The following is an 11,994-nucleotide window of genomic DNA, read 5'->3' as shown; positions in this document are numbered from 1 at the left end:
AACTTCAAAAATACTATACTTCCAAACACCTCTAATACGATTAAATGATCACAACAGAAATGGAACATGCTTTTACTTTGATTATTATTATTACCACTATGCTCGAGAACAACTTAACATGGCACACTTCTCTTGGCATATATGAATCCGAGATCATTTTAGCTCGAATTGGATTCGGCCAACAGAAACTAATTGCATCGAGGTAGACTTTAGTTCATGATTTTGGTTATAGTGTGAGAATCCGTCTCGGCTCATAGGCCAGGTGAGCTCGTGCTTGCGAGGGCGGGCATAGATCTTGTGTGGCTCAGAAAGTGTCAGAATCAGCCCTGTTCGGCTTGGAGTCACCTCGCCGGGGCAAGGACAACCTCATCTCATATCCCTTCTGGATAAGGTTGCGTGGTGGTCGGCGACGCAACTTAGAAGTTAGGAAGGGCAAGCGGCGTCGCCATTTTCATGAGATTCCGATCTCGAGGTCTCGACGAAGCGCTCCGGCCGTCTCCCTCCAGATCCCGCTGGAACGAATGCCTTGCAAGCTTGCGTTGTCGAGCGTCCGGTCCGGGGGCGGGGAGGCCTGTGGCAGACTGGCAGCTGTTGCAGCGAGAGGAGGTCGCCGCCAGCGGCCCAGCGCTCAGCGGTGCCTAAGTGCATTGTCGAGTTTTTTTCTTTTCTTTTTTGAGAGAGAGAGGAAGCACCAGCATACTACGGGCCGCCGGGTCGTCTTGGGCCTTGGGCCTGGGCAAGCTGCGGGCCTCGGCTGTAAGGACAAGCTAAGGCCCCATTTGTTTGGAAGTGTAGTATTTTTGCAGTTTTAAAATAATACTACAGTATTTGATGATACTATAGTATTGAAACTCAAAAGGTGTTTAGGCCCTGTTTGGAATTGTAGTATTTTTGCAGTTTTAAAACAATACTATGGTATTTGATGATACTATAGTATTGGAGCTCAAAAGGTGTTTGGTTTGTAGAGTCAAAACTCAGTTTTAAATACCATGGTTTACCCAAAACTGCGGTATTTTTGGAGTTTTTGAAACTCCACTCAGGACCTCAGTTTTCTTCTCTTCTCTCTACATATACTTTGTTTTTACAATAGAACCAAACAGATCTCGGTTTTGAACAATACTGTAGTTTTATTGTGATAAAGCAATACCGTAGTATTTATGTCATGTACAATTGTAAACCATAGTATCTCAAAACTATAGTATTTTAAAACTGCATTCCCAAACAGGGCCTTAGTTTGTATAGACAAAACATAGTTGTAAATACCATGGTTTACCCAAAACCGTGGTATTTTTGGAGTTTTTAAAACTCCAGTCGGGACCTCAGTTTTCTTCTCTTCTCTCTACATATACTTTGTTTTTCTAATGAAACCAAACATATCTCGGTTTTGAGTAATACTGTGGTTTTACTGTGGTAAATTAATACCGTAGTATTTGTGTCATGTACAATTGTAAACTGTGGTATCTCAAAATTACGGTATTTCAAAACTGCATTTCCAAACAGGCCTAAGGCTGTTTGTTTCAGCATCAGCTACGATTGCTGTATGTAGAGCTGCTAGCTGAAGCCACATCGGCTGTAAGGAGAAGCGAGGCAGCTAAAAGCCTAAAACTGCCAAAAGCTGGGCAATATTTTCACCAGAGATATAATGGCAAGTGCTGGCAGCGAATCAAATAGTGGCTAAGACCTTAGATTGCCAGTTTTGACACTCAAGTTTTGGCCATCAATCAACTGGGCCTCCAATCAAAGCTTTGGATACCAGCCAATTCATGTGGAGTGTGAGGCCATTCATAGTGGGAGTTTCATGAGATGACACAATATTTATGATTGGAGAGATATAGAGAGTTTTATGAAAGGAGGGAGATAGTTTCATTCAGATAAAACTTAGGATACACAATAAAAGTTGATGATGTGTCATTTTAAAAACCGTGCAATAAAACTCCACTCGGAATGACCTGAGGCCAAATTATCTAGTTACAATTGAACGCTTGGGTGGAACCGGAACCATTCAATTTCCGAGTTCGCTGTCCAATTCAAAAGATTTAATTGCGTCTCGATAAATCAACAATCAAATGAACTAGTCCGTATAATTTTCTCAACATGTTTTGTTTTCTACTAGTACTAGACTTCCCTTCAATGCCAACGCGCCCTGCATCGAATTTACTAGCCTACAATGACGCAGTTTTGAATGATGATACAGTGACAACGGGAAAAAAAAACTTGCCCCCGCGACACACCTCACGCAAAACACGATCCAGTGTCGTGCGCGCAAAGGATCCGCGCTCCAAAAACTCTCCTAGGAAAATGCCAAAAACAAAACAAAACAAAGCCCCAAGGAGTCGCAGGCATGTTTTACAGAAAACCCCTCGTCTCTATCCAAAACCCGCTCCACCACCACCATCACTATTCACTAGGCACAGCGCCCGGCCGCCCTACATAAACCCTGCTCTCCTCCACTCCACTAGTCTCTCTCCTACTGTTTACACACTGCAGTGGCCTTGCCGGCGTCTTCCTCCCCCTCCTCTCTCTCGCTCCTCTGTCCTCTCCACTTGATAAAGAACACAATTAGGAAAAAATAGGCAAAAAAACATGTACCTTTTTTCTATCTATATTATCTGAATAAATCAAGAAGAGGAAGAGGGGAGAGGGAGCAGGGAGGGGGAGGAGTAGCAAATCCAGACTCCATAGAATCAGCTCGCAAGAAGGGGAAAGGGAGGAGGAGCTTCGCTGGTGAATTGATTGCTCGCTGCTCCAGTCTCGCATTCGTGCCGTTTTCGGCAAGTAGGTGGCGTGGCAAGCATGGTGCCTGGCTATGACTGCGCCGCCTCCGTGCTGCTGTGCGCGGAGGACAACGCTGCTGTTCTCGGCCTGGACGACGAGTCCTCTTGGGCGGCCGCAGCTACGCCGCCACGCGACACCGTCGTCGCCGCCGCCGCCGCCGGGGTTGCCGTCGACGGGTTCTTGACGGAGTTCCCCTTGCTCTCGGATGACTGCGTTGCGGCGCTCGTGGAGAAGGAGGTGGAGCACATGCCCGCGGAGGGGTACCTCCAGAAGCTGCAGCGACGGCATGGGGACCTGGATTTGGCCGCCGTCAGGAAGGATGCCGTCGACTGGATTTGGAAGGTGAGTTCACTTAATCGATGGATCCTTTGCTTGCTATGCTAGTGAGATGCGGAGATGTGGCTCGCTGGATTTGCGTAAAGGTCTATCTTTTATAGAGCTCATCGTGGTTCTTCACTTGATTTATGCTCATCGGTACCTTCTTCCAACATAAATCGGCCTCAAAGCTCACTGAATCCACATCTTTTTTTGCTGGATAGGTCATTGAACATTACAGTTTCGCACCGTTGACTGCAGTTCTGTCTGTGAACTACCTCGATAGATTCCTCTCCACCTATGACTTTCCTGTAAGTCTTGCAATTTTAGTGTCGCTGGAAACAGCCCTACTCAAATAACTTAGTGCTGATGGGAGGAAGATCCATATCATGGCAGGAAGGCAGAGCTTGGATGACTCAGCTCTTAGCAGTGGCATGCTTGTCTTTGGCTTCGAAAATAGAAGAGACTTTTGTGCCACTCCCTTTGGATTTGCAGGTGAGCCAGTGCGATGGATCCCATCACTTGCTTGCACATACATTGTGCTGTTCTGATTCTCTTTTCCAGCAAAGTAATTTTCGACTTTGTGTGGCAGGTAGCCGAGGCAAAGTTTGTTTTTGAGGGAAGGACCATTAAAAGGATGGAGCTTCTGGTGCTACGCACCTTAAAGTGGAGGATGCATGCTGTTACTGCTTGTTCATTTGTTGAATACTTTCTTCATAAATTGAGTGACCATGGTGCACCCTCCTTGCTTGCGCGCTCTCGCTCTTCCGACCTTGTCTTGAGCACTGCTAAAGGTACAATTTAGGACTTAGTCCAGTATGATTCCTGACCTTATTGATCGGCATAGAAAAATTCTCAATTTGGCAGCAATCAATTTCTAAAGCGTGACAATTGGGTCTGCAGGTGCTGAATTCGTGGTATTCAGACCCTCAGAGATTGCTGCCAGTGTTGCTCTTGCGGCGATCGGGGAATGCAGCAGTTCTGTAATTGAGAGAGCTGCTACTAGCTGCAACTATTTGGACAAGGTAATAATTTCAGAGCTCGATGTTCCTACTAAACCATATGACACTTACCATTGGATGGTATCCTCTGAGAGCAGACTTGTTTATCCATGTTTTACTTACCATTAAAGCCTGCTCAAATTGTTTCCAAAATAGTCTAAAACACCGTTAACACGTTTTAGGAGAGGGTTTTAAGATGTCATGAAATGATTCAAGAGAAGATTGCTGTGGGAAGCATTGTCCTAAAGTCTGCTGGATCATCAATTTCCTCTGTGCCACGAAGCCCCATAGGCGTCCTGGATGCCGCTGCCTGTCTGAGTCAACAAAGCGATGATGCTACTGTTGGATCTCCTGCAGTATGCTACCATAGTTCTTCCACGAGCAAGAGAAGAAGGATCACTAGACGTCTACTCTAGTTGTGGTATGCTTCAGGTGTGCTCCTCACCGTTCTAGGAGTTTTTGATTGGTTCATTCATCTTAAATTTAGTTTGGCCTCTCAAGGATTATGGTTTCGTCAAGTAGTTGCCTGAATGGAACAACAAAACATGCACACTACTCAGTGTTCCATATAAAGAGAGAGAGAAAAATAACAAGCAGCGTCCTGCGAGCCAGTGTTGCGATTCCAGTTCATGCAATTGGCATCCGTAAGGGGAATGCAAGCGCAAGACACTAGAGTCCAGGGATGCTGGTGTAGGTAGAGAGGGGGAACAAGGAATTTACATACGGCATAGAGATGAGAGCTCTCTCGTACCATTTTGTACCTTCAATTCGCAATGAACTTTAGGCAAGGATTGCCTTGGGCAATTGAACATTTGTCGGGTGAGAAGAATCCAAAGATGGATCGGCAGAGGAATAGAACAATTTGATATATTTCCATAAACTACAGATATGTTTTATTTTTTCTTAATGGTGAGCTGTCACTTGTTGATAGTAATATGGTATTCGGCGTTCCGTTTTGGTTGCGCTGGGGCCATTGGTTGATTATGACCAATGTACCTTCATTGGTTATTCTTGATTGCGAGTATTTGCTACTCTACCTGTCTTGTCCATTCTATTTATCAATCTGGAACGCAAACATGGCTTTGAAAGAAATTAGAACTTAAAATCGATCACATTTCGAGGTTGCAGATACTAATCAAATTATCAAATCAGGGAGCATAATGAGATCCTGTCCCTTAATTATTTGTATCTGCTTGGTGATCGATCACTGTTGGTGAACCCTAACAATGGTAGATTAGTAGTGCTGATAAACCTTAGACCTTCTTGCAAAACCCCTAGAAGAATCCAGTTGCCGCAGAGCATTGTAGTGTGTTTGGACAGTTTCCATCTGTAAACAAAACTGAGCTAGAATCTCCATTGCTTTTTTTGCCATTAATCTTTTTTTAAATCCATCGACTGCTTCTGACCAAAAACCTCACTGCACCATTTACATCGAGTTTTCAAAAACCTCACTGACTGACTGGTCAATAACTGGAAACCCCCCGTCACCGTCGCCTAGCAATATATACTGGATCCTTCGTTGCAGAACCAGACACATGCAAGTTTACTCTTCGAAAATATGTAATACTGAACCCTTCGATGCAGAACCAACCGATTTAAGCAGACAAGCCAGTCGTTGGTAGCATTATACAGCCATGGTAGATTAAGAGGGTGTTTGGTTTCTAGGGACTAATGTTTAGTCCCTTCATTTTATTCTTTTTTAGTATATAAATTGCTAAATATAGAAACTAAAATAAAGTTTTAGTTTCTATATTTAGCAATTTTGGAACAAAAATGGAATAAAATGTAGGGACTAAACATTAGTCCCTAGAAACCAAACACCCCCTAAGCATAGTTGAAGTACCAACACGATGAGTAAAAAACGCAGTGGCGCGAGAAGTTTCTGAACAGACTGACGTGCGTTTCCCAGGAGCCGTTGCTAATGTTCATAGTGTTAGATTACCTGTCTAGGGTTTGGGGTCTTCCCCATGTAATTACTATCTCAACCCTTTGTAATGGGCCAGGCCCAATTACCTAAGTCTATTAATACTACACCCAACCCTGATTAGGGTTAGGGTTTCCATTCCAACTTGGTACCAGAGCCAGTTTCTCTTCCCTCCCACCCACAGCCGCCGAGCTGCTTCCCCACAACCGCCGGGCTGCTCCCCCCTCCCAGCCGGCGACCTCCCAGCAGCCGCCTCCGCCCGGCTCTCCCACCGGCGGCGCGCGGCTCCACCCGCCAGGAGCTCCTGCAGCCGCCGCGCTCTGCACCTCTGCTAGCCGGCCGCCGCCACCTGCTCGTCGCGCGTCACGCCCCGACGCGCCCGGTCGTGGACCGCAGCCGAGCGCCCGCCACGACACCGACCGCGCGTAGCCTGCTCGTGCCGTCCCGGCGGCTGAACCGTCGCTCGCGCCGCGCCCGTGCGCTCGGCCGCCAGCCGTCCCCGCCCGCCGAGCGCGCCCCTTCCCCACCGCGACCCCGGCGCCCTGCGGCCTGCCGACCGCGCCCTCTCTGCCCCGTCTTGTCGCGTCGCCCAGGACGCCCGGAACCGCGCGTCCAGCCATGTCCTGAGCCGCGCCCAGGCGCCCTGCACCGGACCACGTGGCTCGCACGTCTCCTCCTCTGCTTGGCCACGCTGCTGCTGGCCTCGCCTTCTTCCTCCAACCCCGGCGCCGCGCGCCCTCTCTGCCGGTCTCCTCCGTCGGCCGCTGGTCCCCAGCCGCCCTTCTCCCTGCCGCGTGCGCTCCCCGCCGTGGCTCCCTGCCTCGCCGCCCGACCCGATCCTAGCGGCTGCGCGCGCCCTTCTTGACGACTCCCATCACTACTCGCGCAGCTGCGCTTCTCCTACCAGTGTCATCCCCGCCCACACCGGTTCCATGGCGTCACCCCCGCCATACATGAGCTTTACCTCGCCCGCCGCTCTCGTGACTGTGCGTGTCCTCCTCCACGACGGTCAGCTCATCCGGGGCACGTTCGTGTCCTTCGATTCAGTCTGGAACCCTATTCTTCGGGATTGCGTCGAGGTCCACCCTCAGGCCGGCCGTCACGTCCCTGGTCCGCTTGTCTTCCCACGTGCTGCGATCGCCTCCCTAGCGGTTGAGCCCGTGTCATCTCCGTCCCTTCCTAGTGCCTCTCTCGGGGCACCTTCTTTGGCCCTCTCCGCTCACACCGTACCTTCGCCCACACCACCTCCCCGAACCACCACCGATTGGGTGGTTGACTCCGGGGCCTCCTTCCACACTACCCCCACCACTAGTTCGTTACTCCACTCCCATCCACCCCACCCCTCACATCCTACCTCCATCGTTGTCGGCAACGGTTCCACCCTCCCGGTCACCTCAGTAGGTACATCGGCTCTTCCAGGACCATTCTGCCTTAACGACGTCCTTGTTGCTCCCGGACTAACTCATCCCCTCCTCTCGGTTCGTCGCTTCACTAGTGACAACCAGTGCTCTATGGAGTTCGACCCCTGGGGCCTCACCATACGCCACCTTCCCACACATGCTGTGCTCGCACGCTGTGACAGCTCCGGCCCCCTCTATTCTCTTCACTTGCCCTCCACTCCCCACACCAGAGTAACCTCATCTCCTGTACTTACTACTACCACCACATCACATGCTCTTGCTACTACCACCACCTCCTCCGCCATTTGGCACCGTCGCCTCGGGCACCCTGGACCTGACGTCATGTCCCAGCTTTCCGGCCACTCCGACATATCATATACTCGGGGCTCTTCTGAGCGCCTCTGTCATGCTTGTCAGCTCGGTCGTCACTCCCGTCTTCCTTTTTCTACTTCCACGTCCAGGGCTGTTCAGGCCTTTGATCTTGTCCACTGTGATCTCTGGACATCTCCTATCCTTAGCCTCTCCGGCTACAAATACTACCTGGTCATTCTGGATGACTACTCCCATTTCCTTTGGACTTTCCCCCTTCGGCTGAAGTCCGACACGTTTACCACCCTCACTCACTTTTTCGCCTGGGTATCCACCCAGTTCCGGCGCCCGGTCCGTGCCCTGCAGTGCGACAATGGCCGCGAGTTCGACAACAACGCCTCCCGATCTTTCTTCCTCACTCACGGCGTCCAGTTGCGTCTCTCGTGTCCCTACACCTCTGCTCAGAACGGTCGGGCCGAGCGCATGATTCGCACCACCACCAACATGATCCGCTGCCTTCTCTTTCAGGCGTCTCTCCCTGCCACCTACTGGGCAGAGGCCCTTCATACCGCCACGCATCTCCTCAACCGTCTTCCCTCGAAGGCGGTGAGCCACCCTACACCTCACTTCGCCCTGTACGGCACAGCCCCTTCCTACGACCACCTGCGCGTGTTCGGCTGTGCCTGCTACCCTAACATTTCCGCTACCGCCCCTAACAAGCTTTCTCCTCGCTCCACTCGCTGCATCTTCCTCGGCTACTCCCCTGACCACAAGGGGTATCGGTGCCTGGACCTCACCTCCCACCGCATCATCATCTCTCGTCACGTCGTCTTTGACGAAGATGTGTTTCCCCTTGCAGGCTCCACCCCACCCACCGATCTTGACTCCCTCCTCGAGTCCGACCCGGTTCCCCCCCACCCCCGGCGCCTCGTCTTGCGCCGTTACCTGCTCCTCGCACAGCCACGACGCCACAGCTCGCGCCCATTTCCGCGCCACGCGCGGCGCCGTCGACCCCGCCCGCGCCACGCGCGGCCACGTCGCTCATGCCTGTGCCACGCGCGGCCCCGTCGATCCTGCCTGCGCCACGCGCGGCCCTGTCGACCCCGCCTGCGCCACGCGCGGCCCCGTCAACCCCGCCTGCGCCACGCGCGACCCCGTCGACCACGCCTGCGCCACGCGCGGCCCCGTCGACCACGCCTGCGCCACGCGCGGCCCCGTCGATCCTGCCTGCGCCACGCGCGGCCCCGTCGACCCCGCCTGCGCCACACGCGGCCCCGTCGACCCCGGCTCGCTTCGCCAACCCCACGCTCGTCTACCACCGCCGCGGCCACGCCACTACCTCCGCGCCCCCCGACTCGGGCCCGTCGACGAGCGCGACCCGCTTCGCCGACCCCGCCGTCGTCTATCACCGCCGCGAGCCGACCACACCCGCCGCTCTCGACGTTCCGGCGGTCCACTCCGAGCCGTCCGTATACCACCCGGTCGCCATCCACCGCGACCCCGGACACGTCCACCCGATGGTGACTCGACGTGCCGCCGGCGTTCTTCGCCCCGTTGACCGGCTGATCCTGGCAGCTGATACGTCCAGCACTCCACCCGACGCTTCCCCGGTGCCCTCCTCCGTTCGCACTGCCCTCGCCGACCCACATTGGCGTCGTGCTATGGAGGAGGAGTACGCGGCCCTCTTGGCCAACCACACTTGGGACCTGGTGCCGTGTCCGCCAGGCACCAACGTGGTCACCGGCAAGTGGCTATTTCGCCACAAGCTGACCTCGGATGGCTCCCTCGACCGCTACAAGGCCCGTTGGGTCCTTCGGGGCTTCACACAGCGCCCCGGAGTGGACTACGACGAGACCTTCAGCCCCGTCGTCAAGTTCGCCACTGTTCGCGCCGTCCTCTCCCTCGCCCTCTCCCGCGACTGGGCGATCCATCAGCTCGATGTCAAGAATGCCTTCCTCCATGGCACTCTGTCGGAGACTGTCTACTGCAGCCAGCCCACCGGCTTCGTCGACGCTGACCGTCCGGATCTGGTCTGTCGGCTGAACCGGTCCCTGTACGGCCTCAAGCAGGCGCCACGGGCATGGTACAGTCGCTTCGCCTCCTACCTGGCCTCCATCGGCTTCGTTGAGGCCAAGTCGGACACGTCCCTGTTCATCTACCGGCGCGGCGACGACATCGTCTACCTCCTGCTCTACGTCGACGACATTGTGCTCACGGCATCCACTGCCGACCTTCTTCACCGCACGATCGTCGCCCTTCAGCGGGAGTTCGCGATGAAGGACCTGGGGCCCCTACACCACTTCCTCGGCATCACCGCCGAGCGCCGGCCCCAGGGTCTCTTCCTCCACCAGCGCCAGTACGCCATCGACATCCTGGAGCGGGCTGGCATGTCTGACTGCAAGCCCTGCTCCACGCCTGTCGACACTCAGGCGAAGCTCTCTGAGGACGACGGGCCTCCGGTCGCTGATGCGACGTCCTACCGGAGCCTGACCGGCGCGCTCCAGTACCTCACCTTCTCCAGGCCCGACATCGCATACGCCGTCCAGCAGGTGTGCCTGCATATGCACACTCCGCGGGAGCCCCATCTCACCGCGCTCAAGCGGATTCTGCGCTACCTCCGCGGCTCCCTCTACTACGGCCTCCTTCTCCGACCATCCTCGACGTCGGAGCTCGTGGTCTACACCGACGCTGACTGGGCTGGCTGTCCCGACACGCGTCGGTCCACCTCTGGTTACGCCGTGTTCCTGGGCGCCAACCTCGTCTCTTGGGCCGCCAAGCGTCAGCCCGTCGTCTCTCGCTCCAGCGCTGAGGCCGAGTACCGTGCCGTGGCCAACGGCGTGGCAGAGGCCTCCTGGCTGCGCCAGCTCCTCCACGAGCTCCACAGTCCCCTCCAGCGCGCCACCCTCGTCTACTGCGAAAACGTCAGCGCGGTCTACCTCTCCACCAACCCCGTGCAGCATCAGCGCACGAAACATGTGGAGATCGACCTGCACTTCGTCCGCGAGCGTGTCGCTGCCGGTGACGTTCGGGTTCTCAGCGTCCCCACCACGCTGCAGTTCGCCGACATCTTTACCAAGGGGTTACCGTCGAGTGTCTTTTCAGACTTTCGATCCAGTCTCAACATCTGTACATGATAGAGTTGTGACTGCGGGGGGTGTTAGATTACCTGTCTAGGGTTTGGGGTCTTCCCCATGTAATTACTATCTCAACCCTTTGTAATGGGCCAGGCCAAATTACCTAAGTCTATTAATACTACACCCAACCCTGATTAGGGTTAGGGTTTCCATTCCAACTCATAGAACCGAGATGGGAAGGCAGTCACGGCCCCGTCGGATGCGCATCTCGACTCGCCGAATGATGGAACAGACAGCCATCTTGTTCCATGTTGTCACTCTGTTGCAGCAGCAAAGGCAATAAGCTAAAAAAAACAATGGGTCGTCAGACCGGCGTGATCTCTCTCTCATGGGATAACAAACCATCTAGCCACTCACTCATTCTTAACATCATATATCACTTTCATGGAATAAAGATGTGGCATTTCAACGTCTCAGCCAGAGAACGGTTTGTGATGTTGACAGGGTGGTCTGGTCTGTGTACAAACCATCTAGCCACTCACTCATTCTTTACATCATATATCACTTTCATGTAATAAAATGTGGCATTTCAACGTCTCAGCCAGAGAACGGTTTGGAATTAGGATTAGCACGTGTTAAGTTCCCGCTTTCTATAGGCCAATAAAGTATCCTGTTACATCAATCTCTCGACTAAACGCAAGGCATTTGCAAAACCTGAACGGCAGCTAATAAAATGACTCCATAGTTAGCTACTTAGCTACACCAGGCTTGTATGTGTTTGCTATAAATGATATAAAATCACTTCACTTGGCAATGGCACAGCATGGAAACATTGCATAAAAAGTGCAGCGATTACAACATCTTGGATTCAAACACCGATCAGAATAGATGCAACCACATCCTTGCAAATTCCCATGGTCCAACTGGTTGTCAATTCCCGCAGTTAATCGGATAGCTGCATAGATCGTTAGACCTCTACATGGATAGGCAAGGAAATAAACAAAAAAAAAACTTATAGAAGCTCATACAAGAATAGTTGGCAGAGCTGAATCAACATTTGGTGTCTCCGTTTCACCGTAGACTGACACGTACATAGCCAAATAAATTCCATATTGATTGAAACGCTTCATCAGACTTTACATGGATGGGCAAGGAAACAAAAGAAATAGAGGATGCCATAAGCAAGCAGTGGTAGA

At 52.8% G+C, this 11,994-nt stretch overlaps 1 protein-coding gene across 2 annotated transcripts; it reads left to right on the top strand.

Annotated features, from left to right (window-relative positions):
• Positions 1-2,421: 2,421 nt before the first annotated feature.
• Positions 2,422-5,048, top strand: LOC732735 (Cyclin-D2-1). 2 transcript variants are annotated; one of them, XM_020537593.3, is made up of 7 exons: positions 2,422-3,117; positions 3,315-3,401; positions 3,487-3,585; positions 3,683-3,884; positions 3,994-4,115; positions 4,274-4,512; positions 4,593-5,048. In XM_020537593.3, exons 1-6 carry the CDS (start codon positions 2,794-2,796, stop codon positions 4,505-4,507), a joined length of 1,068 nt encoding a protein of 355 aa, XP_020393182.1. In that variant the 5' UTR covers positions 2,422-2,793; the 3' UTR covers positions 4,508-4,512; positions 4,593-5,048.
• The last annotated feature ends 6,946 nt before the right edge of the window (positions 5,049-11,994 follow it).

This window comes from Zea mays, chromosome 5, assembly GCF_902167145.1.
Source record: "Zea mays cultivar B73 chromosome 5, Zm-B73-REFERENCE-NAM-5.0, whole genome shotgun sequence".
Lineage (NCBI taxonomy): Eukaryota > Viridiplantae > Streptophyta > Magnoliopsida > Poales > Poaceae > Zea > Zea mays.
The sequence above is the reverse complement of the archived record's forward strand: the minus strand, read 5'-3'. Positions and strand labels throughout refer to the sequence as shown.